This window comes from Talpa occidentalis, unplaced genomic scaffold (assembly GCF_014898055.3).
Source record: "Talpa occidentalis isolate TD23 unplaced genomic scaffold, MPIMG_talOcc4v2.1 talOcc4.7, whole genome shotgun sequence".
Classification (NCBI taxonomy): domain Eukaryota; kingdom Metazoa; phylum Chordata; class Mammalia; order Eulipotyphla; family Talpidae; genus Talpa; species Talpa occidentalis.
Window position 1 is genome coordinate 1,102,166 of NW_023605083.1, and position 25,149 is coordinate 1,127,314.

The window sequence follows — 25,149 nt, forward strand, 5'->3', positions numbered from 1 at the left end:
TGCGGAGGCCGAGGGGGACAGGCCAGGGGACTGGCCAAGCCCTTGCCCCTGGGTCCTGGGTGTCATCACCTGTGCACCCCAGTGAAGTGAGACTGGGTGCTTTAGGGCCTGCCTGCACCCCTCCAGGGGTCACTACCCCGCCCCCAGTCACGTCTCCAGGGGCTCACTGCCCCCTGCCCTGGGCGCCCCCCAGGGCCGCTCGCTCTGGCGACCCGGTGTGCTGAGCTGGCTCTGCCCCCGCCTGTCACCTTCACCACGGCCACTGGGGACCCAGGAACCCAGAGAGGCTGCTGTCCACCACCCTGGCCCCGAGGCCACTTCCAGCGGGCCCACCCACGCCAGGAGCCGTCCTGGCGCTCACAGCGTGGCGCACGCATCTGGGGGCAGGGGGAGGTGCAGGTCGCCATCTGGGGAGCTGCTAAGGCTGGGGAACCTCGGCCCCGGTCACGTGTCAGCAGGGCTACCAGCCCACGGGCGGCCGGGCCTGGCTGCTGGCGGCCGCAGGGCTAGACTCTGGAGTCCCAGGGGACGGCGCCCCCACCCCAGCGCCAGTCGCCGGCCAGCCCCTCCCGGCGGCCCCCGCCGCCCGCCCCGGCCTCCTGTTTGTTCGCTGACAGATCCCCGTTATCAGCGGAGAACACGCACAGGAAGTCCTGCCGGGAAGGGCCCATCCCAATCCCGATTTACAAGGGACGGCGCATAAAAAGCCGCCCTTCCTCAGCCCGGGAGGAGCCTCCCTGCCCGCGCCGGCCGCCCCGCACCTCCCGGCGGCGCTCGTGGGACCGGCCATGCGGCCTCAGCAGGTGCTCTGGGGCTGGGGCGGCCGCCCAGGCAGGGGCAGCGGCTGCCCAGCCCTGGCAGGCGGCGCGGCGGCCTCGGCGGAGCCCGGCCGGGCAGCAGCAGGTACGGTGGGGGCGGCTGGAGGGCAGGCAGCGGGCAGCCGAGCGGGCGGGGGCCGCTCCGGGCTCTGCCATCTCACCCCCGGGCGCCCCCGGGCCCAAGTCTGGCCCTGACTCCACTGGCCCAGCTTTACATCAGGGCCGCGGCTGCTGCGATCCCCGCAGGGAGAGGCCAGACCGGCTGGCACCCCTGCTCCGACCCGTGCTCTTCGGAGGGGACCTTGGGTTCCCCCCCTCGAGACGGGTGTCCCAAGGGCATCCCTGAGGTGGGCGCGTCCTCCCGGGAGGCTGCGGGGGTCGTCCACGGCCAGGATGAGGGTCGGGGCTCGGAACCAGGACAGGAGGCGCCCGCCGCTGCTGGGCGGGGGGGCAGCGGGGTGCAGGGCAGGAAGGCGCCGCCGCAGCCACCTCGGGCCCTGGCCGCCCCGTCCTCCCGTGGCTGCCCCGCAGCCTGTCCCCGAGTTGCCCACTTTCCAGACGAGACAGCAGAGGGGCACGGCCCGAGGGTCAGCAGAGAGGCACCCGCTGACCTAGGCCAGGCAGCCTTCCTGCTCCGCTCGGGGGCCGCGCTGGTCAAAGGGTCAAGTGACCGCAGCTGAAGGCACAGGGCGGCGGCAGGGCAGGGCGGCGGCAGGGCAGGGCGGGGAGGCCCCACCAGCTCTTAACTCTTTGCCGCCTGGGGGTGGGGGAGGGCTGCCCAGCTTGGGTTTGGGGGTCAGGAGACCCAGGGGGCCCCGCGGCACAGACCGCCCCCTTTCGCGGTCACAGGCTTCCCAGAGCAGCTGCCCCACCGAAGGCCCTCGGACCACGCGCCGCGGCCTCCCGCCCGGGCCAGGGCGACTCTGCAGGCGTGGGAAGGGGCCCCGCACAGACGCCCCCCTGGCTCCAGCTCCCTGCACCCAGGCAGGCCTAAGCCCAGGGCCCCACAGCGGCTGCACGAAGCCCCCCCAGGGCCCTGCAGCACCCGCGCCCAACAGCGGGCTTGGCGGGCAGCTCCGAAAACAGCTGTTGCCACCTGTCTCTGGGGAGCCCAGAGGTGGTGGCCCCGTCCAGAAGGGCGACCTGGGGTGTCCGAGGCGGAGCCTGTGAGCCGGTGGGGGGGTCTCTCCGCAAGCGAAGGCTGAGGTGCCCCGTCCGCCCCCCGATGTGGGGGGCCAAGGGGCTAACCCCCACTGTGTCTCTGACCCGCAGCCCTGGCACCGGGGCGGCCTCCCCGCCCAGCTGAGCCGCGGGCGCCCGGGGATGACAGCGCTCTCTTCTCCAGGTGAGCCCGGCAGGCCCAGCGCTCCGGAGGGAGGGGCCCGGGCTCGCTGCCCGCGCAGGCACCCGCCACCTGGCCAGGCCAGCGCTCAGGTGTGAGGGCAGAGGGTGCCGGGCGGCAGGCCCGCTCCTCACCCACAGCCGCGGGCGCACAGCGGGGACAGGAGGGACCCAGGGGGCCGGGCGCCCGCTAGCGTGTGGGCCACTGTGTCCGCTGGGCACCGCCCCTCCTGGCACCCCATCCTCTGGCCACGCGGGAGACGATGCCGGGGGAGACAGGCCCAGGAGCCCAGCGCCCACGGCTGGCCGCGGGGTGGGCGCCCGGGAGCCCCACCACGCCCGGCGCAGAGCGGGGCGGCGGGACCCCAGCACAGGCCCGGACGCGGTGGCCCCGCCGGCTCCTGGGGAGGCCTCTGCGGGGCTTCGGGGCCGGGAGGTCGGGCTGCCCGCCCAGGCGTGGCGCGGGGCGAGGACCTGGGGCGCCGCCCTCCGGGGGTGCCGGTCTCCGGGGGGCCCTCGGCTGGGGCTGGAGAGCCGCAGGGACCCCGCCGGGCGCGGCGCAGGCGGCAGAGTCGGGAGGGCGCGGGAGGGGGCGTGGGGGGGCGTGGGGGGCGGGGGGCGCGGGGGGGCGGGGGGGTCGGCGCCGGCTCCCGCTGACTCACCGGGGCCGTCGCGCGCCGCGGGGCCTCAGTCTCCGCATCCGCGCAATGGGGCCCCGGGCGGGGGGCGGGGGGCGGGGGGCGGCGGGCGGGCCCCTGGCGCGGGGAGGCGCGGCGCGTGCGCGCCGGTGAGGCGGGGGGCGGGCGGGGGGGGGCGGGCGGGGGGCGGGCGGGGGCGGGCGGGGGCGGCGCGGGGGGCGGGCGGGGGGCGGGGGGCGGCGGGGCGGGCGGGCGGGCGGGGGCGGCGCGGGGCGGCGCGGGCGGGGTGGGCAGAGCCCTGCGGGGCGCCCGGGGGCCTCGGCGCCGCGGACCTGGGGCGGCCTCCGGGGCGACGCAGCGCGACCGCGGGGACCCGAGAGGTGAGCGGGCCGGGGGCGCCGGCGGCGGAGCCCCGAGCCCAGCCCGCCCCTGACCCGCGGCCGGTCCGGGGATGCGCCCAGGGCCTCGGGGAAGGGCGCCCCCTGCTGGCGGCGGGGCCGCGGGGGGCCCCGCCCCGCCCCGCCCCGCCCCGCCCCGGGCTGCGGACCCTCGGGGCCCGCCCGCTCCCCGGACCCCCCGGCCGGCGCGGGGGCGGGTCGGGGCGCAGCCCCGCGAGCCGGCCGGGGGGCTCCCTCCGCCCCGCCCCGCCCCGCCCCGGCGGCCCCGCGCGCACAGCCCCGCGGCGAGAGGGGGTCGGGCCCCGCCGCGGCGGACCCCGCCTGGGGCGGGCCGGGGGGCCGGGCCGGGCCGGCAGCCGCGGGGAGCGCGACTTTCAGAAAATGGCCTCACGGCTCGGGCGAGGCGCCGCGCGCTGGCGGGGGGCGGTCCCCGCGGGCCCGCCGCAGCCGGTGCCCACCAGCCCCGCCCCCAGCCCCCCAGCCCCGCCCCGCGCCCCCCCCCGCCCCCCGGCGCTCCCCGGCCGGGCGCTGCGGGACGCCCCGCACCCACCGCGCCAAGCCCCGCGTCGCAGCCCACTCTGTCCCCTGCGCGCCCCCTTCGGACCCCATGGGGGGCGCACGCGGCACCCCCTCGGCCGCCCCCCCTGCTCAGGGCTGTGCTCCCCGTGACCGGAGCGCGGGCTGGACTCCAGCTGCGGGGCCGAGGGGCTGGGCCTCGCCCCCCTGTGGGCCGGGCTTGCGGGGGCCCACGGCCCAGCGGCCCAGCGTGGCCCAACGTCAGGTCACTGGAGGACGCAGGGCGGGAGGGGCCCCTCGCGCCCCAGGGAGGGACAGTCCCGGAGGAGACACACCTCGCTCGTGTTCTGCCCCCCACGTTCTTTCCTTGCTGTGCTGGGGGACCTGCAAGGAGCTGCCCCCCAGGCTGCCCAGGAGCCAGACCCCCTCACGCTGCAGCCCCCCGCCCAGTGCAGACTGCTCACTCCCAGCTGGGGCTCCCCACATTCCCAGGATTCCCCCTGCAGCCTCCCTGGCTCCCCTCCACAGCCTGGAGAGGGCCCGGGCGGGGGCTGCTCTGCCCCCCAGGAGGTGCCAGCTGGGCTGCTGGAGCCTGGTGCTGCAGACTGGCTTGGCCCCCAGGGGGGGCGTGAACCCCCCTGAAGACAGCCCACCCTCCTGCACTGGGGCCCCGGCACCCCCTCAGCCGGCTCCCCACTTGGCCCGAAGCCCAGAAGGGCTGGGTTCCAGTGCTGCCCACCAGCACCCCGTTTACAGGCTGAGCGGGCACATGTGTGCCCCTGCCGGGCAAGGGGAGGCTCACTTCCCTTCCGGAAGCCAATGTCGGCGCCCCTCTGGGTCCCCAGCCGGTTTGTGGCGGATGAGGGGAGGGGAGAGCTGGCCGGAGGCTGCGGGTGGGGGGCAGTGTCCCCCAGGGCGTGGGCTCCCACGAGGGGGTCTGCAGAGTCTCACGGGGTCCTATTTTGTGCCCCAGGCCACCCAGCAGAGAAGGCTGTCGGGGAGGACGCACGGATCATGTGGGGGCCCCGCGGGCTGCCGCTGCTGTGGTTCCTGGTGCTGGCCGCGGGGGGCGCGGAGCACCTCTACCGGCCCGGGTGAGCCTCAGGCCCCTCCCCGGGGCAGCCCCAAAGGCTCCCGCGGGTCCCTCCCCGGCTGGGGGGCCGGAGGGTCCTGCCTCGGGAGCCCCGTCTGACCAGAGCCCCCGCCCCTGCAGCCGCAGGGTGTGCGCCGTCGGGGCGCCCGGGAGCCGCGGGCCCGAGTCCTTCGTGCAGCGCGTCTATCAGCCCTTCCTCACCACGTGTGACGGGCACCGAGCCTGCAGCTCCTACCGGTGAGCCCGCGCGGACCGCGGCTGGTCTGGGCACGGGGCCTGGCTGGGGGCCTGGCCCGTCTGGGGCGTGCAGCTCCTCGGCCCCACCCTCGGGTCGCCCGCCCTGTGTGCCCTCCCCACTCTCGCGCCCCCCCCAGGCACCGCCTGCAAGTCCTTTCCCACGTGCTTCCGTCCTGCCCCCCAGAGCCTGTCCTTGGGGGTCTGGTGGGCACCCTGGCCTGAGGGCCCCAGCAGTGACCGAGGGAGACCAACCCCAGGCCCTCAGCCTGACCCCAGTGGGGGCCTGAGTCCCTGGCTCTCAGCCCTGGGGCTGGGCTTAGAAGGGGCTTTTCTGTAAGGCTCTGGGAGGCCTCCCTGGGGAGGGGGGGCCGTGTGGGGAGAGGCGAGGGGCAGGTCAGCCTCCCTCCCCAGCCGGGGGCACAGGGAGACTCATCTGCGGGGAGGCCGAGGCCGGGCCTGTGGGGCCTGGCAGCCACGCTCCACACGTGCAGGACGGGGCGGGTGGGCGGCAAACCCTCCCCTCTGGGCGAGCCCCAACCCCTAGGGCAGGAGGCGTGCTCCGGGCCTCTGGGCGGCTCCCGGCCGGGCCTCCTGGTGCTGCTTAATGCCACAACTGGGGGGGAGGGCGACACCCCTGGCAGTCTCCCCAGGGTGCCTTCCCCGGGGCAAGGACCCCCAGAGCACACCTGGGTGGTCTCATTTGCGCCGGGACTCTGAGCATGGTGTGTGGGTGCTGCCTCTTGGCCCCCGCTGAGCCCCCAACACCACCCACAGGACCATCTACAGGACGGCCTATCGCCGCAGCCCCGGGCCGGCCACCCCCAGGCCCCGCTACGCCTGCTGCCCCGGCTGGAAGAGAGCGGGCGGCCTCCCCGGGGCCTGCGGCGCAGGTGAGGTGCCCCTCCTGCCCGCCGCCCCCTCCCCACCGCAGCCCTGTGGGCCCGGGCCCCTCCTCCTGCTTCGGTAACAGACCCCTCACCCCCTCCGCAGCGATCTGCCAGCCGCCGTGCCAGAACGGGGGGCGCTGCGTCCAGCCCGGCCGCTGCCACTGTCCCGCAGGGTGGCGGGGGGCCACCTGCCAGACCGGTGAGGCCGGGTCCCGCCTGGGGGGGGCCTGCGGGGGCGGCCGCGGCTGACTCCCCTCTCCCGCAGATGCGGACGCGTGCCGTGCCCGGGGCGGCGGCTGTCCCCAGCGCTGCAGCCCCGCGGGCGGCTACCCGTGCGGGTGCCAGGAGGGGCCCGGCCCACCTGCGGACGGAGGGGCCCTCGCCACAGGTACCCGCCCCTCGCCGGCCCAGCGGCGGGCGGGGCGCCACAGCTCCGCGGCTGCCCGGGTCTCTCCCAGGGAGGGGGGCGCGGCCTCTGCCCCGAGCGTGGCTGGGTCCGGCCGGGCGAGCGCGAAGGCGGGCGGCGAGACAAGCACCTCCGCTGGTGACGGGGCATTATTACTTTTGGTACGCGCTGTGACACTCCAAACTCGTACCGTGAGTAATAATGCGCCGTCGGCAGCCCGGCACCGCGCCCAGAGGCGGACTCGGCCAGCACCGGCTCGCGGACGCGCGGGGGGGGGGGGGCACCCCCAGGGCCACCCCGGGCCCCAGGCTGGGCGCCCGTCTGGGATGAGGCTGGCCTCGGGGGCAGGACGGGGCCGCCCTCACGCAGCGCCTGGTCCCCCAGGAGTGGACAGCAGGGCGGAGGAGGAGATGCAGAGGCTCCGCTCAAGGGTGGACGTGCTAGAGCAGGTGAGGCCCGGCCTGGGCTCCTGGGGCGCGGCCCCTTCCTTGGGGCGGCTGCGGGACTCGGTGGGGCCCAGGGGAGGGCCCCGCGCCAGGCAGGGGCTGCGAGACGGGGTTGCCCGCAGGCCAGAGAGCCGAGCCAGGTCTGGCCCACCTGCCTTTGCCCCAGACGAGCCTGGTCATGGAGCACCGCCCGGGCCGCCCGGCCCCCGGCCCCTGCCCGCCCCGGGACTGTGGGCTGCAGCCCCCGTGGCACCGCCTCCAGCACAAGCCCTTGCTGACCAGCCCCGGTGGGGTGGGGGTTGCCCGGCACGGCCCGTCCCCAGCCAGGCCCTCTCCCCACAGCAACTGCAGCTGGTGCTGGGCCCGCTGCGCGGCCTGGCCTCCCGGGCACTGGAGCAGGGCCTGGCGGATCCCGGCCGCCTCCTCGCCCACTCCCTGCAGCAGCTGGACCGCATTGACTCCCTGAGCGAGCAGATCTCCTTCCTGGAGGAGCAGCTGGGGTCCTGTGAGCCCCCCCAGTCCAGACCCCAGGGGGTGGGGGCAGGTCGCTGCGGGGGGCGGGGGCAGTGCAGCTGACCCCCCCCTCCCCCAGGCTCCTGCAAGAAGGACCCGTGACAGCGTGACCCGCAGACTCGTCTCCTCGCCCCCGCCCTGGCCCGGGCTCCGCGGCAGGGGTGGCCCAGCCCCCAGGACAGACCCCCACACCCCGGCCGGCTCGGGGCTGTGGGGCCCTGCTGAGGGAGGTACGAAGCTCCTGCCGGGGCCGGGCCGTGCTGCCCGCCGGGTTGGTGGGGAGCCCGCTGAGCCTCTGTCGGAATAAAAACGAGACCAAGAAACGTCTGCGCCTGAGGATGGATGGATGGATGGGTGTTTGGGGGGTGCCCAGTGCAGACCCAGCCCTGGGTTGGCTGCGCAGGGGGCCCACCCGGAGGGTGGTCTGTGGCGGCGACAGCCCCTCCCGGTGAGCGCGGTGCCCGCCCTTGGGCAGGGATTGGGGGGCGCCCACACTGTGCGGGGGGGAGGTGCAGGCAGCCCGAGACTCCCCTGCCCGGCGGTGCCTCCCCGTCCGGCGCCAGGACAGACGCCGCAGCCCCGCCGCCCCCAGCCCCACAGCACGCGTGCACTCAAGGCTCCTTTATTGACAGCGCAGTACCAGCGGCGCATGCGCGGGGGCACCCGACCCCCCAGGCCCCAGGCCCGGAGCCCGAGCAGGCAGTGGCCACACCGGGAGCCTGCCCCGTACCCCGCGGCCCAGGCAGGAGGGCCAAGCCTCAACTCCGGCTGCAGCCGCAGCCCCGCAGCCCCGCCAGCAGCCTCAGCCCACCACGCCCGCTGAGGCCGGAGGCGCCAGGGCTCGGGCCGTCCCGCTGGCTCCGGAGCCTCAAGGGCCAGCCGCTGCTGCCCGGCGGCGGGGAGGGGTCCTTCTGTCCATTCTCCAGCCAGGCCCTGGCCTTGGCTACTTGGCTGCCGGGCTGGCCAAGCACCGGGCCCCGTTCTCCTGGGGTGTCTTTGACAAGCGGAAGAAGGTGGACCGCATGGTCCGGTGGCAGGTGTCCATGAGCTGGGGGATGTCGGCCACGGTGAGGCCTGTGTGGGGATGGGGTCCAGCACCTCCACCTTGATGGTTCCTGATAAGGGGGTCAGGAGTCAGTGGCGGAGACTGACCGCCAGCACCACTGGGCTGGCCTCCCGGCGCCCCCTCGTGGCCAGCCCCCAGCTCCGGAGGCCGCGGGAAACAGCGGCTCCCCCTGCCGTCTGTCAGCCGGGGCCCTCCTCCCCACCTGCGCCAGGGAGCCAGGCCGACTCGGGCTCCCAAGCCCCCAAGTCCTGCTCTGGGGTCCCCGCGGGCTCGCTGCCCCAGCTGGGAGGTGCCACCCGCCGCACGGCCCACGACTGCTCCCTGTCCAGCTCTCACAAAGGCCACGGCCCACGGCGGCCGCCCAGCATGGGGCCTGTTCTGCTGGGGGGGGGGCCCAGGGGAGGCGGTTACCCGAGGTGAAGAGTTTCGTCTGGGGGTTGTAGAAGGAGGAGTAGGAGGAGTAGACCACGGGGATGATGGGTACCTGCAGAGGGGGTGCAGCGTGAGGGGCTGGGGCCCGAGGGCAGCGGGTCGGGGGGCCCCGCCGGCCATGCCCCAGCCCTGCACACACGCCAGGCGGCCAGGGCCCCAACCCGTCCTGCACGCCTTCTCTCAAGCACCCCCCTCCGGGAAGCCTTCCCAGCTGGCTTATACTGCGTCCCCACTGGCACCTGCGATGAAGCGGTTTAGGAAAGGGGTGACCGGCATCTCCCGCCCCGTCCCTCGCCCCCAGCCCTGTGGGGTGTAGGGCAGCTCCAGCCGGGCAGGGGGTGGACCTGCTGCCCTTCCCGGCAGGCCCCAGGGTCCAGTCCAATGGTGACTTCAATGTCAAAAGCCATGCCTGGGTAATCATTAACCCAGGCAAGCGGCCAGGACAGAGCAGGTAGTGGGGGGCTGTGGCCTGGCCACCCCCAGGAGATGTGGGAGCAGCTCAGGGCTAAGGCTGCCCTGACCCGTGTGCCCCCAGAGGCCTGGGTGTCCCTTCTCCCACAACCCTCCTCCACGCCTGCCAGGGAAGTGACGTCAGCCCCAGGTGCGCAGCAGGTTGCTTCGACCTCATAGATGTTGGGGGTCAGCGCCCAAACACCCCCAGTGCCCGGCAGGCCCAGCTGCCTAGGCCAGGCACCAGGGGGCGCTAGAGGTCACCAGTCAGGGCTAGGCAGGGGCATCAGCCTCGCAGGACAGCCCCAGCCCTGCCCCCAGGGCTCTCCCAGTTCCCGCGGGGCACCCAGTTCCCACCAGGGGACCCTGCCCGTGGGTGGGTGTGCCCTCAGTCCCCGCGCTGTCACCCAGATTCCAGAATACCTGTGGGACTGACTGGCCGCCCAGAAAAGCCCCAGGCAGACCTCACCGCGCCCCAGCAAGCCTCCGCCGCACCCGCAGCCCCGCCCCCAGCCCGCCAGGGTGGGCGCCAAGCTCCGGGCAGGCCGTGTGACTCCAGCGGAGGCCCGGCCCGGCGGGCACCAGCCCTGCACGTGGGGTGGGAGAGGGGCCGGCCGACGGAGGCGCGGGGGCTGTCTGCGGGGGCGTGGCCCTGAGCACCAGCAGCCCAGCTGCCCGGGTCACTGCCACAGGGCAAACCCGGACGCGCTTCCCACACCCCGACCGGAGGGCGGCCCGCGCACCTGGGCCTGGATGGCCAGGTAGAAGGCTCCTTTCTTGAAAGGCAGCAGGTCCCCGTTGTCGTTCCGGGTGCCCTCAGGGTAGATCCACACTTTGAGCTGCAGGGGAAGGGGGCAGCTGCAGGGGCCAGGCCACAGCCAGGCCGCCCCTCCCGCCCAGCCCGGCCGCGCCTGTCGCGCGCGGTCCCTCCCAAGGGTCACCGCCGCCCCTGCCTGCACAGCCGCCGCCCAGCACTCACGTTGTCCGCGACCATGCGCTGGCCCACCTGGGCCATCACGGACACGGCCGTGCTAGAGCGCTGCCGGTTGATGAAGAAGACGCCCCCCAGGTACATGATGAGGCCCACCGGCCCCAGGAAGAGCAGCTCCTGCTTGGCGATCTGCACACAGCGCTCAGGCAGGATCTCCATGAGGCCTGCGGGGACACCAGCGGCCTCAGGGGCGGACGTGGTGGGGGGAGCGTCGGCCGGGCCATGGGCTGGCAGGGGCTGGATGGGAGCTCCCCGGGGCGACGGGAGAGGGCAGAGCCCGAGCTGGCCTTGGCACTGGCAGTCCCCTGCCATGCCAGCCCCATGTGCCCCCCACCAGCCTGGTGTCCAGGCTGGTCCTCTGGCGCCCGGCCTACCCATCATGTCCAGGATGCTCTGGTGGTTGGAGATGATGACGCAAGGGTGGTCCACCTGCAGCTTCTGGCGGCCCTTGATCTGGAAGCGGAGACCGTACAGGTACTTGAAGTTCCGGACGAACCACCTGATGATGCTGCGGGGGGACGGCCGGTGGGCACAGGTCCTGAGGGACTGGCCTGGCTGTCCCCGAGTCTTCAGGCCCCGTCCCCGCAGGGCAGCGCTGCACCAACTGGTCCCTAGCCCCGGGGGGCGCAGAGCCGCCGGGTGGCGCCCGGCAGAGGGGCTGGTCACACATCCACACCGCCCCGCACCCCGTTCACTCGCCTCCCAGAGAATGCGCCTGGCCCTTGCAGGGACCCAGCTGGCAGAGCGAGGCCAAGGCCCAGGCCGCACTTAGCACACGGAGAGGCCCATGGGGCACGGCGTCCCCTCACCTATGAGCGCTGAGGGAAGGAAGAGGGCTGGGGAGGCTTCCGCGCCCCGAGGCCTGCTCCTGGAGGACACCCCGGGGCCAGCCCTGCCCTGCGAGCCCCCCAGCCCCAGCAGAGCCATTGCCCCCTTCTCTTGAGGCGACACGGCTCACGGCTCGCCCGAGGCCACAGGCCACCCGGAGAGGCGGGTCCAGGATCCCGGGAGCCCCCACCTCCATGGGCAGCCACCCTGAGCCCAGAACGCGGGGGGCCTCCTCCAGACAGTTGGGAGGCGTCCGGGCTGGCGTCGACGCCAAGAGCCGTAGGGACGGTGGCGGCAGGCGGCTGGCGGGGGGAGGCGACTTTGCCCGTGCCTGGGATGGGACAGCGCCCGCCGGATCAGCCCACGGGTGACGGAGTCTGAGTTGGACGCCCTGAGGGCCCTGCGGGGTCCCTGCGCCCCCAGCTCCAGGCAGGGGTTGGCTGATGTGCCGCCCCCCACCCAGAACTCTCCCTGCTGCCAGAGAGCCGGCCCCCCCAGCCCTCCTCTGCAGCCCCGCAGGGAGCTTCCGACTGTAAACTAGACGGGCGGGGCCGAGCGGAGACCGACGAAGCAGACCCAGATCCAACCCCACTCGTCTGACCCCGTGGGCCGTGGGCCTGACCTCAGAAACACACTCCGGTGCAGGCGCGAACCCTCGGGCCCCGCCCGCTCCAGTCCCGCCAGGTCTCCCTGGACCCCAGGGCGCGGGCCTTGCAGGGTGTCCTCGGGTCCGAGGGGCGCCCTCACCAGCTCCCACAGAACAGAAGCCTGAGCTGGGGATGCAGGGGCAGGTGGGACCCGGCCGGGGGTGCCTCTGGCATCGGGGGCCAGACCAGCCTGCTCCTGCCAGCCCCGCCTGCCCCCAGCCCCGGCCCCAGCCCCACCCTGCCCTGGTGGTCCCGTCTGCCGTGGGGGGGCTCCGGGCTCGGCCGGCTTGGAGGGGACCGAGAAGTCAGGAGCTGAGGCTTCACGGAAAGAAAATATCCAAGGGACATGGAAGCGAATCCAGTCCCACGGCAGTCGAGGACCGGCGCGCTGCGCCCGGAGGCTCGCTCTCCCGCCTGGGACCGCGCCGAGAAGGCCGGTCACGAGGCGGTGCGGGCGCCAGGCTAGCAAGGGCCTCGGGCAGGCCAGGCCGGCCGTGCTGACCCCTGCGCTCCGCAGTCCTCTGCAAGAATCTGTCCCCAGGCCGGTCTGTCCCCAGGCGGTCACGAGGCCGGCCACAGCCACCAGAGGTCAGAGTAGAAAACCCAAAAATGCGTCATGTCCAGCAGCAGGCAGGTGAAATGACCGGGCCACCTCCTGGCAGGGCGGTGGCCACGGGACTGGAGACCTTCCTGTGACTCTCACACCCTCGGGCCTCCTCTGGCAGCGGCCGTGGGCCCCGCTAGTGGCATCAGTGGGTCCGTGTCTCCTTTGTATTGCAGGAAAGTGCACGCGACTCACAGCCGCGGGCAAGCGGGGAGCCCAGGGTCCGGGGGTGCTTCCCCAGCCCCGCCCCCGCCGCTTCTGAACTGTCCTGCATTTTCTGTGCGCTGTTTCGGAAGTGCGGTGGGGACCGGGAGCCCTGGGGTCTGGAGGCCTTCCCTCCCCGGTCTGGAGGTGGCCCAGGCGCCGGCGAGGTTGCCCAGGCAGCTGCCCCACCGGCCGGTGTGGTCACGGCAAAGTGCGGAACTCTGGGAAGGGCGGCGGCGGAACGAGCCGGTCACTGAAGGGGGTGCCGGGCTCCCTTCTCCGAGCGTGTGTTCACGCTTTCTATACCAGTGGCAGCAAAGTTTCATCCTCACGCTTTCTCCAGGAGGAAGGAAGCAAATGGCGATGCGGAGGCGGCCGTGGCGGGCAGGCCTGTGGGCAGCCGGGAGCGGCCAGGCCCCGACTCTGTGAGCTGCCCCTCCTTCCCCCACGGGAGCCAGGGACCCAAAACTGGGGCGGGTGTCCCCAAACTGACCCTGGTCAGCTGACATGGTCACACACCTCTGCCCCACATATGCCAGCTCCCCAGTCCTGCCCGGGCCTCCCCGGAGACCGCAGGGGCCGGAGCCAAGGTGGCCTGAAGCCCGGGACCCTGGGGTGGCCCCAGAGGGCAGGCTGTGGGCTGTCGGTCAGCACCCGGGAGGGGCCCTGGCTTCCAGGGCCTGGTGCAGCAGCCGCCACCGGACCCCGGGCCGGGCCGTTATGACTGCTGGTGCGGAGGGAGCTGGGTGGCGGCCCCAGCAGCACCCCTTGGCCCTCGGGGTCCCCTACCCCGAGCTCTGAGCCAGACCCAGCTCCCGTCTCACCTGCTGCGACCCTGGGCAACAGACTTGACCTCCCCAGGCTGCCACTTGTAAAATGGGAAAGGGGTGAGGGAACCAAACTCCCCAGAAATCTGGGGACGCTGGGAGCCCCCACCCCCAAGCAGCGGCTGTGAGGCTGCACATGGCACAAGCAGAACAAGATCCAAAGTAAACCCGACCGAGGGGCCCCTCCGCTGACCGTCCGCCCTGCCCGCCGGCACCGGCCCAGTGGGGGTGGGGGTTCAAGGCCAGGGCCCGGGCTGCCAGCACCCTCTGCCCTCTGCCCCTGGACTCGGGCGAGGCTGCTCCCGGGGGCCTGGGCAGCTGTTCAGGCTGAGGCTCACAGTCCGCAGCCAGACCCCACAGGCCGTGCCCCGGACAGCGAGGGCCGGAAGGTGGCCCCGTCACAGGCTGCTCAGGGGACGGGGTGCTGGGAGGCTCCGGGCAGACCCGTGCCTGACGGGGCGGGGGGGGGGTGTCACGCAGACACCGGAAGCGTTAAGGGGGTAGGTGGGAGGGTCAGTCTCGAGGGGAGAGGGGCGGAAGGAGGGGTGCATCCCCCGGCCTGCAGGAGCTCTGGTTTCACCCCACCCAGGGCTGCTTTCCTTCCAGGCCAGCCCCCGGCCAGTCCCCAACGCCGCGGCCCTGCCCAGGCTGTGCCCATCCAGCTTCCTCCAGGCCGTGCGGGCGGCTGGCAGCTCTGGCTGAGGCTGTGGCCCAAAGGGCGCCCGCCCTCTCTCCCAGAGTGTTCAGCTACGTGTTCAGTGTTCAGTGCTCGCTGCCCACGTCCCTTACAGCTAAGAGCAGCCGGCACGCCGGGCCCTGGGTCGTGGGGCCAAGGACGGAGCAGCCGAGGCTCCCTGGGGCCCCAGGGCAGCGCTGGTCCCGCGAGCGTGAAGGGCAGGCTCTTGGCTAAGCTACGGTTGTGAGGCCTCCCCGGGGGACGGGGCTGGAGCCCACACACAGCCGTCCGCTGCCACGTGGGCGTGACAAGGCACCTGTCTCCTGGGAGCCGAGGCCGACACCTCCACCGCAGCCCTGCACGGCCGCCGGAGGGGGCCCTGGTCTCAGGCCAGGGCCAGAGCTGCCCCCAAGCGGCGGGGTCAGAGCTGCCCACCTGGCCCTTCGACTTCCATTGCTGGTCCCTGACACTCAGAGCCAGTCAGCACCGGGGCGCCCTGACCCCTGCAGCAGCCCCAGGAGGCCCCGCGGCCCCGTGAGGCCCAGCGAGTGCGAGGCAGGCGCCGGGAACAGGAAAGCCGGGCGGAGGCCTCTTCAGAGGCTGCCCCCCAGTCCTCCCGCCCTGCTCTGCCCTGAGGCCTCGCCCCCCCCCCCCCCCGGGCCTGGGGCGCTGCATCTCCGCAGCAGAGCTTAAGTCCCCCTCCCAAGGGCCAGGCAGCTGCTGCGCACAGTAGGTGCTCAGGAGAGGAGCAGAGACTGGCCCTGAGGGTGGCGGCAGAGTCCTCCTGGCAGCCGGGCGCGCGGGTGCTCGCGGGACCCTGCGGCTCAAGCCCTCCCCACCACTCCCCCCGTCCCGTCAGAGGCTGGCGCCCTGCAGCCCCCTCCCCGGCACGCTGAGGGCCCGCCCACCACACGCAGGCCCCTCGGGGGTGAGGTTCGCATGTGCACACGCCTGACTGCTGACCCTGCCCCACCACGGGCCACTGCTGGGGCGCCCTGGCCGTCCGCAGCCGTGAGAATGAGGGCGCGGGCGCAGGGGAAGGAGGCTGCGGGTTCCGGGCCCCACGGCCCGCCTCCCAGCCAGGGAACAGAACCGTCGCTGCCCCATCGCGCCCGGCCGGGGACCGCCCTGGGGAGGGCGGCAAGAAGCTGCCCACAGGCGCCAGACTCGGGAGTGCCCAAATCTGGGGTGAGCCCAGGAGCTGCAGCCGGGCAGGGTGGGGCAGGAGGTCCACGAGCGTCTGGCCAGCCTCTCAGGTCCAGCCGCCGTGTGGGCACGGGCAGCGGTGACTTCCGACGTGACACCCCAAGCAGCTTTGAAGTCGGGGCGTGCCCTGGAGGGCGTGTGGGGCTCTTAAAAGTCCAGGAAGCCACCTGTAAAGCGGCGGCTGGTGCCGCAGCTGGTCACCAGGTCCCGGCAGGACCTCGGGAAAGTGACCTGCCAGCCCCATCCGCAAGGCCACCCACCGGCAGAAAGCCCCTCCTGCCTGCCGCCCCTCCGAAGAGCCCACGCGGCCGGCCTCCTGACCACCCCTCCAGGGGCTGCCGCCCTCCAGGCCGGGCCCAGCAGCACCTTGTCCAGGGGCGGCCGTTGCCTGCAGGGGCCTGCAGCCTTAGCTTCAGGCCAGGGCCCAGCCCAGGGCCCCGACACTACCAGGGAGGTCGAGCAAGCAGGCCCTGGGCGCGCCCCTTTCAGGAAACGGCCCCAGCCCGGCAGGGAGCGCCCCACTGGGGAAGACTGTGGCAGGGCAGCTTCTGGGCTGCCCGTGGTCTGTGCTCCCCGGAGGACACGGGCCGGGCCACTGTGGGGGCGGGTCTGGGGAGGGCTGAGCCCTCGCCCCTCTCTGGGCTCCTTGGGGACCCCACGAGTCACAGGGCCTGCGCCAGGAGGGGCACAGCCGGCCAGGAACCTTCACCCGCTGCCCCGTAACCACAAGGCAGGGCGGCCAGGGGACCAGGGTACGCCCGGCCAGGCCACAGGGGGCCCTTGCAAAAGCCGCCCGGGCGTCCAACCCGGGCAGAGAGAAGCCCAGGACGCCAGATCCGAGCCGGTGAGGGCATGGGGGGGCCCCCTCCGCAGCCACGCCCCCAGCCTCTGACCGGGGAGGCTCGCAGCTCCGGGTCAGGCCGTCCAGCCCCACCCTCCACCCCACCCCAGCGGCTCTGGGAGGCTCCGTAGGAAAATTCCAGCCGCCGCCCCCTTCCTTCCCCGGCCTGAGGCAGGAGCCGGGGCCAACCCCGTCCGTCCTCCGGGCGCCGAGCCCCCAAGGGGCAGAGCGGGAGCCCGCGGCCGGCGCGGGCGCAGGTGCACCCGGCGGGTGGGCGCGGGACGCGGGCGCCCAGGGCGCGGCCACCAGCCCCGCGGCCCCGGCTCCCCGTGGGCGAGGGACGGAGCCTCCCGGCGCGGCCCGCCCCTCCCCGCGAGAGCCGCCCCCGCCGGGCGCCGGGCGCGCCGCGGCCTTTCCAAGCCCCGCCGGGCAGGACGCGGGACTCTGTGACGCTGGCGCCCGGCAGCCCTGCCCGCCTCGCCGCCCGCCCGGAGCCCGGCCCGGCCCGGGAGGCGCGCGCGGGCGGGGCAGGAGGGCGGGAGAGGGGCCGGGCCGCCCGGACGCGGAAGAGGCCGCCGGGGTGCCCACGCCCCGCGCGCGCCCCAGCCCTGCGCCCCTGCCCCGCGCGCGCCCAGCCCCGCGCCCCTGCCCGCCCCGCGCCCCTGCCCGCGCGCGCCCCAGCCCCGCGCCCCTGCCCCGCGCGCCCAGCCCCGCGCCCCTGCCCCGCCCCGCGCCCCTACCCCGCGCCCCTGCCCCGCGCGCCCCAGCCCCGCGCCCCCGCCCCGAGCCCCTGCCCCGCGCGCGCCCAGCCCCGCCCCGCGCCCCTGCCCCGCGCGCGCCCCGCCCCGCCCCGCGCCCCTGCCCCGCGCCCCGCCCCGCCCCGCGCCCGCGCCTTGCCTCATGTTCTCCACCGTGCGGCCCCCGTGGCGCAGCAGGCACACGACCGAGGCCGTGGCGGCCGTGGCGAGGCAGAGCGCGCAGTACAGGCTGATCTTGGCGTAGAACTTGGCCGCGCGGCTCCGCCGCACCAGCAGCAGCAGCAGCAGCAGCGCCGCGGTCAGCCAGGGCAGGAGCTCCATGGCCGCGGCCGCCCGGACGGCGCACGGCCCGCGGCGCCTCGGAGCCCCGACGGCGCCGGCCGAGCTGCCTCCCCGGGTCCCCTCCGGCCGCGCGCGCGGGCCGACCTGCGAGCGGGCGCCGGCTCGCCCGCCCCGCCCCGCCCGCGCCCCTTATTGCGAGGCAGAGGGGCGGGGCGGCCGCGGGAGGACGCGCCCCGGGAAGCGCCTAGGTGCGCCCGCCCCGCCCCGCCCCTTCCCCGCCGCGCCCGGCCCGGCCCGGCCCGGCCCGGCGCCCGCCCGGCGTCTCCGCCCGCTCCGCGCCCCGCCCCACGCGCCCCCGCCCGCCGCCGACCCCTCCCGCTGCGGGGTCTCCTGCGCCCTGGCGGGGGCCCCCCAGTCCGGGTCTCCTGTCCTGCCGGGTCCCCACCACTGGGCCAGAAACGCAACCCCGAAGGTGCCAGGGAGGGCAGCCGCCGCCAGGCTGGTGGCCACACAAAGGAGCCCTGGAACCCCGGGGTGATGAGGACCCCCTGGCTGGCACTGCCCCTGCAGCGGCTCCAGGGTGGACCTGGTGGGCTCACTGGAGGGGGCAGTGGGAGTGGGGTGTGTTTTGGGGCATGCCTTGGGTGCCAGAAAGTGGCACCCCAGGCTGCTGGTGCAGGGCCAGTGCAGATAAGAGGCAACGGCACCCACGTGGGCAGAGTCCGCGCAAGCCTGGCACAGGGGGGCAGTACGCTTGGGACAGAGAACCCCTCTTACAGGTGGGGCTGTAAGGTGGGTCCCCTGGTCCCTTGTGGGATGACCTCACCAGGTGGGTGGGGCCAGTGCCCGGAGGCCAGTGCCCAGCGTGTGCTGAGCAACACGTGCTTGGGCAGGCACATCCTCGGGTGTCACCCCCAGGCCTGGCTGCCGGGTGCTTGGCCAGGCACGCCCGCCCCGGGACCTCGGCCCTGGGGAGCCGGGAGGCCCGGCTGTGGTGACCGGCCTGGAGGTCTCACTGACAAGCACCGCGGCTTTGCGGTCAGAAGGGACGGCTGGCCCGAGGGAGGTGGGCTCTCCCTACTGGGGCTGAGGGGCCCGGGAGCTTTTCCTGAAGTGGGGGGTCCCTCCGTTCCTTTTACCACAGACGTGTGGGCTGCAGTCCAGGCTGCCCCTGCCACCCCTACTCCAGCCCGGGCCCCGCCTGCCAGCCTGTCTCTCTGAACAGGGCGCCTGTGTGTCCATGGGCGCAGGACTCTGCCAAGGCCTCTAGAGGAGGTCTGCGCGCCCCGGGACGGGGGCATGGCTCTGCCCAGGCAGCGGTGGCAGGTGGCAGGACTCCCCGACACCTGGACACTTGACAGCGGGACTCCGGGAGAAGGAATGCGCTGGGTGCAGAGGGCTGTGCCACCACAAGCCGGGCGCAGGGGCAGGTGCAGGGGCTTCCGGGAGGGGTGAGCCATTCCTGCAGCTAGGTAGGGGTGTACCTGTGAGTGGCCACCGGCCCTTACACCCGCGCAGGACCCCAGGGCTCCCCTCCCCATCCTGCGGCCCCGCCCACTCCTCTCCTGCCCGCACTGCCCCCCCCACTGGCACACTGCTGGGGTGCCGCCCCGCCCCTCCCCCGCACTGCCGCACGTCCCCAGCCTCAGGACTGGCCTGCCACCGCCCGGCCAGTGCCTGCCCTTTACAGACGCGGACAGGCCCCGGGGGTGAGTCACCCAGCCAGGAAGTGATGGGGAGGAGGCTCCCCTGGTCACAGTGTCCCTGCCCGGCTGCCCAGTGTGTGCCTGACCTCCTGCCCCCGGCCCTGGGCGCCGGGGTGGCCTCAGGCAGACGTCCAGGCTGCTCCCAAGCTCAGCCCTTCCTTGCTCTGTGCAGCAGAGGAAGAAACGTGGGTTTTCCTCCAGAGACGAGGGGTGGCGGGCGGGCTGGGGCTGGGGGCGCTGGGGGGGCGTCAGACGCTCAGGGGATGGGCTTGAAACCGCCGCCAGCCTTCTCATGTTCGAGCAGCGCGGAAAGCTGAGGACAACTCTGTCTCGGAGAGGAACCCCCGGGTCGTCTGGGTTGGCGAGACCCAGAGGGAACTCCCCAGAGTCGGCCCTCAACCACCCCAGGTGGGGACCGCGGGGCTCCGCTCCGTCCCCCCCAGAGCACCCGGTGTCCCGGGGCTTCCCGGCTGAGTCGGCCGTCCCCCCGGCACGGCGGCAGGGACCCCAGGGACCCCAGGGCAGGGGCGCACCGCCTGCGGCCGGCGAGGGCCGGGCGGGCGCTGAGGGGGGGAGCAGGCCGGGGCAGGCCAAGGGGTCCCGGGGGGAGCCCAGCGCCTGCCCACCGGCCTCCTGCCGCCAGTCCAGCTGCTCCTGCGGTCTTGTGTGCCAGGTTGGGGGCTGTCCGGGGAGCCGAGGTGCACCCCACACCTTGTGACCCCTCCCTGCCTCGTGGCAGTAGGGCTGGGCAGCCGGAGCCCAAACTGAAGTCGGGCCCGCTCCGTCAAATCCAAGTTCCCCGCCCGTGCCTGAGCCCCGGCCCCCACCTGTGAGGGGGCTCCTGGCCCCCCAGCTGGCTGAGAGCCACGTCCCCGTGCTGGAGCACAGCCAGGCTGCTCCGGAAGCTGCAGCCAGCCAGGGCCTCTCTGCCAGGACACCGTGGGCTCCTCTCCCCGCGACCCGCCTGCCGGGAGAAGGGAGGGGCAGACGGAGGCCCCGAGAGGAGCCGGGGTGCGGGGACGCCCTCCTGGGTGCCGCCCCGGGGCTCCAGGCCTGGAGCTGGAGCAGAGGGAGGGCCGGAGGGCTGGGCGCCGCGGGAGGCCAGGCTGCGGGCGGGGGCTGGGCACTCGTGGGGGTGCCGCGGGGCGATGCCCTCCTGCAACCTGTAAGTGACACAGCCCGTGAATCTTTCATGGGTTTGCGCTGAAAAATAGATGAGGGGAGGCCTCGGCCCACTTCCCTCCTCCGCGGCAACCCCAGGGAGGCGGCCACGGAGAGGCCCCGGGGCCGAGAGCGGGAGAGAAGGGGCTGGCGCCTCGGGGCCTCTTGACCCGGGAAGAGGCAGCCCCTCTGCCAGCCGCTGAAGTGGGCTCCGGGGCCAGCGGGGCGGGCGGGGCGCGCTGGCCAGGGCTTGTGGCCCGGGCATGGGGTCTGGGCTCGGGAGCCACCAGGAGACGCCTCGAGTGTCCCAGCCCTCGCCGGGAGCCAGAGTGGGGGACAGGGGTTCCTCCTCCGGGGAGGGGCTCTGGGCTGGGAGACAGGGCGGCGAGGGCGAGGACAGCTGTCGGGGCCAGGCCCGGAGGCGCAGGAGCCGGACTGGGGCCAAGGGCCGCGGCCCCTTCTGCAGCGCCACGTGCCTGCCCCGGGGAGCCGGCGGGCGGCACCGCCAGCCTCTCACGCCCGCGACGTGTCTGCGTGCTGGGGTTCAGGCTCGCGCCCGGGGCGGGGGAGAGGGGCTGCCGTGCAGAGACCCAGCACCCCGAGCCGAGCCCGGAGCCCGGGCCACCCGCCGCCTTGCTGCTCTGGGGTGGGCCCCGGGCCCCCAGGAGCCCCGGGTCAGCCCCTGGCCCCGGTCAGGCCCTCCTCTGGGGCCCCTCTGTGGGGCATCTCTGCGGGGTCTCTCTTGCAGCCCCCCCCTCAGTGCCAGGGCCATGCTCCTGGGTGACCGCGGGTGGGTGGCACCAGGCTCTGGCGGTGCGTCCTCCTTGGCCAGGCCCCGGCTTCCTCCTCCGACCCATGGCACTGGGGAGGGGCACAGGGACTGCAAGGGAAGGCCGCGTGCAGGACGCCAGCCCATCCGCAGCCCTCCCTGCCGGCAGCTGACCTCTGGCCGCCTTACCCCGGGCCCAGCTGGCATCCAGACTCGCTTTGTTGCCCCAGGCCAGCGTGAAGAACTGGATGGTGCCAGAGGCCCAGCAGGCGGTCTTGCCAGGCCCCGGAGCCCACTTCAGCGGCTGGCAGAGGGGCTGCCTCTTCCCGGGTCAAGAGGCCCCGAGGCGCCAGCCCCTTTTCTCCTGCTCTCGGCCCCGGGGAGCGGGTGGCCTCTCCGTGGTGAAGCTCAGCCCCTGCCTCTGGCTGTGGGCACCAGGCTGGGCGGTGCTGCCAGGCCCCCCCACCAGCCCCCTGGAGAGCTCGGGGGCTGCTGCCCCCATGTATCTCCCGCCCCCTGCAGCCCCCCAGCCTGACCAGGTGCCCGGCCGGGATGGGGTCCGGAGGCCTCCGGGGACTCACACCCCTACTTCAGCGCGAGTCGTTACTCTTCAGCAGGGTGGCCCCGTGGAGGCAGAGGGCCTTGCCCTCCGCCCCCCACGACTGCGGCCCTCCTCCAGGGCCCCTCTGTGGGGCATCTCTGCGGGGCTCCCCTGCAGCCCCCCCAGCGCCAGGGCCATGCTCCTGGGTGACCGCGGGTGGCTGGCACTGGGCCTCTGGCGGCCCGTCCTCTTTGGGCAGGCCAGGGCCGCGGGGAGGGCGCGGGCATGTGGGGTCCTCCCCGGCTCAGCTCCCGTCATGCTGTCACCCTGGAGCCCTCTTGGTGCTGCCTCCGCCCCCCGCCCCCGAGCCTGCCTGCTGGCCCCCAGCTGGGGAAGGACAGAGGGGGGCCCAAGGGGGGAGGACGGGGGGCGGACAGAGGGGGAGGTCTGAGGGCATCTCCCCCAGAGCCCGGCAGAGGAGCCTGCAGGCTGGGGGTCCTGCCAGCTCCGGGCACCCGCAGACAGCAGGGCCCGAAGCGCTGAGCTGGGCCGCTGCCCGCAGGAAGGGACGGGGCTCCCCCGGGGTGTCTGGGAGAAGCCCCTGGGGGGCACGCGGGCACCCGGCGCACACGTTGTGAAAGCGAGGAGCGGGCCGGGACCTGCCCCAAGCCCCTCAGCCTCGGGGCCGCCGCCAGGGCCGCCTCGGGCCGCATCTGACTGTCTGCCCGGCTCTGCCCCTCTGGGCCCGCCCCCCTAGGTTTCTCTTCCCCGGGGAAGACCCCACTCGGGGCTGGTGCCTCCGTCCCCTCGGGGCCGGCCCCGCTGTGTGTGCGCACAGGCCGCGCCCTTCAAGGGAGCCTGGACGCCCCCAGCAGCGCGTGGCAGTGGATCCGCCTGTTCTGCTCCCCACTCTGTCTCTGGGGAGCCCTCTCACCCCCCCACCTCTGACCCACACCCCAACTCTTCTCCGCATACATACATAAATACAACCAAGGACACTCATGCAGGACGCGGGGCGGGGAGCCTGGCAGGAGAGGCGAGGGCAGCCCCCAGGGAGAGGGAGCGGCACCCGGGGTCCCGGCTCAGCTGCGCGGGGTGGCACCGCGCACACCTAGAGCTTGCCGGCAGCACCGTGCCCGGAGCCGCCCCTTCCTGCCAGCAGACGCGGCTCTCTGCCCCTTGACCCACGCCGCACCCTCGCCACCCAGACGCTCGCCGGGACTCAGCAGCAGGCGAAGGGCCCTGCCGCCTCTGGGGGAGAGGTCGGGGCTCTGAGCCCGCCTCCTCGCCGACACCGCCTGACTGCAGCGGGGCAGGTGTGGCCTCGGGGACCCGCCCCGCCCGGCCGCGCTCGAGCCCTTGACTCAGCGGCCACGTGGGCAGCGCTGGCTCTGCCACCCCCGGGCAGCAGGCAGGCTCAGCTCCCGAGGGGGTGAGCGGAGCTGACCAGGGGGCACTTTCGTGCCGGCCCCAAGGGACCTGCTTTCACCCAGAAAGACGACGGTCTCCCCAGCCCCTGGTGACCCCTGTGCCCCTGGGCTCGTCCCGGGTTCTCTGCCCTCGAGCCCCAGCGGGCGCCTGACCTCCCGACAGAGGCCGGCCCTGCCCTCTAGTGGACAGACCCTTCCGGTGGCAGAGGGCTGCAGGCTCCATCTCTGCCCAGCTGGACGCTACCCCCCCAGTGACCGCGGCCTCCCGAGGGGAGTCAGCTGCCCTCCCGGGGCGGGGACAGCGGGGCCTGGGGCCGCAGGCTCAGAGGGCTCCTCTCCGTTCCCCTCTCTCCCTCGCCAGCCTTTCCTGCCCTGTCTCCCCAGCAAGCAGGCCCTGCGGGCACCCTCTGGGCAAAATCCTTGGAGACGGGCTGCCTGCCCCAGCGGCAGGCAGTGTGCCCAGGCAGGCCCTCCCAGCGGGGTCTCCCCGGGCCCTGCCGACACAGGGGCACCCACCTGGGTCACGGGCTGGCACGGATGGGGGGCTCAGTGGTCTGCTGGGGGGCTGGGCTCACCCACTTTCAACACAGCCAAAAGGGTATGCTGGACACCTGGACCGGCCTCCAGCTCACTGGGAGTGTCCCCCAGGTGTTGTAGAGCAACCCCGGTACAAAACGGGGTGCCTGACTGTGGGTCCTCACCCGCGCGCTTAAAAGGACTTGTCAATGCTCCACTGCAGGCGCACGGAAGGTTCATAAAAGGTTTATTTACAAGGGAAAGGGAAATGAGGAAATGCACAGCTCAGGGAGAAAAGTGGGAGACAAAGTTTTCAATGGGTCCTACCCGATCCGCCGATCAGGAATCCCAAAATGGCGCCCTGAGAGCTGGCGCGAGCCAGGAGCCGTGAAGCCAGGAGGCGAGCGACAGAGCGAGAGACCCCAAGGCCCACGTGTTTGGTTTTTATACCCAACCTGGCTGCCCAACTCCACCCCCAGGTCCCAGCCACCCTCCCTTTGGGGGTGACGGGATTTGTCTTTCCCAGTGTCCTGATGGCTTTGGTCTGGAGTGGGGGTGGGGTCCCCAAAGCCTGCATGGGATTAACTCAGGACATCCTCTCCCCGTAACACAGGGACGCGGCCTGCACTGGGGTCCTCATCCGGGGCTGCTGGTGGGGACAGCCTGCACATGGCCACCCCGCTCGCCACACCGGTCAGGGAGCGAGCGGACGCCGCCCGGGGGGCAGCGGCAGATGACAGGATACATGGACGCGGTGCACGCGTGCCCGGAAAGCCTGCCCAGGGGCCACTGCACACCCCCTGCAGGTGCCCTTCGAAGTAGGCGCAGTGGGGGCGGCAGGCGGCGAGGGGCTCCCGCGGCGGGGGCGGCCCCGGCCCCCCACAAGCCCTGGGTGGAGGTGTGTGAGAACACAAGGAGAACAGTGCCCGAGGAGCCCCCCAGGCTGTCCCTCCCGCCCGGCCCCGGCAGGCAGCCCCGAGCACGCTGGGTGCTTGCTTCGGGTGGGGTCTGGGAGCGCCCGCTGGCGTAGGGAGGGCTGGGTGGAGGGAGGAGGCCGAAGGCACCGCCCAGGTGGGCTCTCCAGGCGTGGCTCCTCCTCTCACAGCGACCCCGCGGGCCTGGCACACCTCCACTGACCCCGCAGGGGCACTCCCTCCGCCACCAGTGGGGAGCAGGCTGCCCCTGGGGGAGGGGGACTGGTCATGCCAGCTCTTCCTCCTCCCTCTCCTCCAGCCAGGTCCAGGGAACATGCAGAGAGGGAGGGGGGCAGGGGGAGGGGCCTGGCCCAGGCCTCTTGCTGACCCCACACCCTGATGCCTCCCTTCCCTTGGCTCCCTCAGATCCTGGCTGAGACTCAGCACTGGAACCCCCTCCTCCGGGAAGCCCTCCTGGGCTTCCTTCCCAGGTGCCCCCTTCCCTGTGCACACTCTGTCTGCCCTGGCGCTACTGTCACTGTCAGCGTGTGTCTGCGGGGCTGGCAGCTAATTACACCTCTAACCCCAGCGCCTGCTGGTGCCTTCTTAGTAACAAGGAACCAAATTCCAAAAGCAAGAAGAGATTCCTGCCTGGGGCTCTGTCCAGATACCCTCTTGACTTCCCTAATCCACTGATTCTGTCTCCACTTGCACCCAGCCCAGCCCTCTAGGACTCTGCCCGGGGGCAGAGGTGGCTTGAGCTGTGAGCGCACCTGCGGAGGGCCGGACCACCAGCTCAGCTCAGGGACCTCTGAGTCACCATCCTGAAGTTCTCAGCAGGTCCCAGGGAAGGAAAGAGGGAGGGAGGGAGGCGTGTGGACGAGAGCTCACGGGGCACAGACACAGGCCTGGCCTTAGGCCTCCCCCACTGTGCCGGGCAGACGCCTGTATCGGCTCTGGGGCTCGGGGGCCCGGCAGATGTGCCAGGCAGTAAGCATGGGTGGGGG

The 25,149-nt window shown here is 73.7% G+C and overlaps 2 protein-coding genes across 2 annotated transcripts; one reads left to right on the forward strand and one right to left on the reverse strand.

Annotated features, from left to right (window-relative positions):
* The first annotated feature begins 3,916 nt into the window (after positions 1-3,916).
* Positions 3,917-7,706, forward strand: EGFL7 (EGF like domain multiple 7). The gene is made up of 8 exons (XM_037494339.2): positions 3,917-4,805; positions 4,925-5,041; positions 5,816-5,931; positions 6,032-6,127; positions 6,194-6,316; positions 6,719-6,783; positions 7,123-7,285; positions 7,373-7,706. The coding sequence occupies exons 1-8, from the start codon at positions 4,531-4,533 to the stop codon at positions 7,393-7,395; spliced, it is 978 nt and encodes a 325-aa protein (XP_037350236.2). The 5' UTR covers positions 3,917-4,530; the 3' UTR covers positions 7,396-7,706.
* A 495-nt stretch (positions 7,707-8,201) lies between these two features.
* On the reverse strand, positions 8,202-17,144 carry AGPAT2 (1-acylglycerol-3-phosphate O-acyltransferase 2). The gene is given in 7 exon segments (XM_037494461.1): positions 8,202-8,370; positions 8,373-8,408; positions 8,771-8,843; positions 9,985-10,080; positions 10,221-10,396; positions 10,607-10,740; positions 16,963-17,144. Coding segments are annotated over 7 exon segments (831 nt in total). The 3' UTR covers positions 8,202-8,236.
* Between the last annotated feature and the right edge of the window lie 8,005 nt (positions 17,145-25,149).

What these genes read in the sequence shown, in the direction of transcription:
- EGFL7 (XM_037494339.2), top strand. Translation starts at nt 4,531, where the DNA reads ATGTCGGCGCCCCTCTGGGTCCCCAGCCGGTTTGTGGCGGATGAGGGG. An exon ending in GAGCACCTCTACCGGCCCGG is followed by an intron (nt 4,806 to 4,924) that starts GTGAGCCTCAGG and finishes CCGCCCCTGCAG; the next exon opens with CCGCAGGGTGTGCGCCGTCG. An exon ending in GGGGGCCACCTGCCAGACCG is followed by an intron (nt 6,128 to 6,193) that starts GTGAGGCCGGGT and finishes CCTCTCCCGCAG; the next exon opens with ATGCGGACGCGTGCCGTGCC.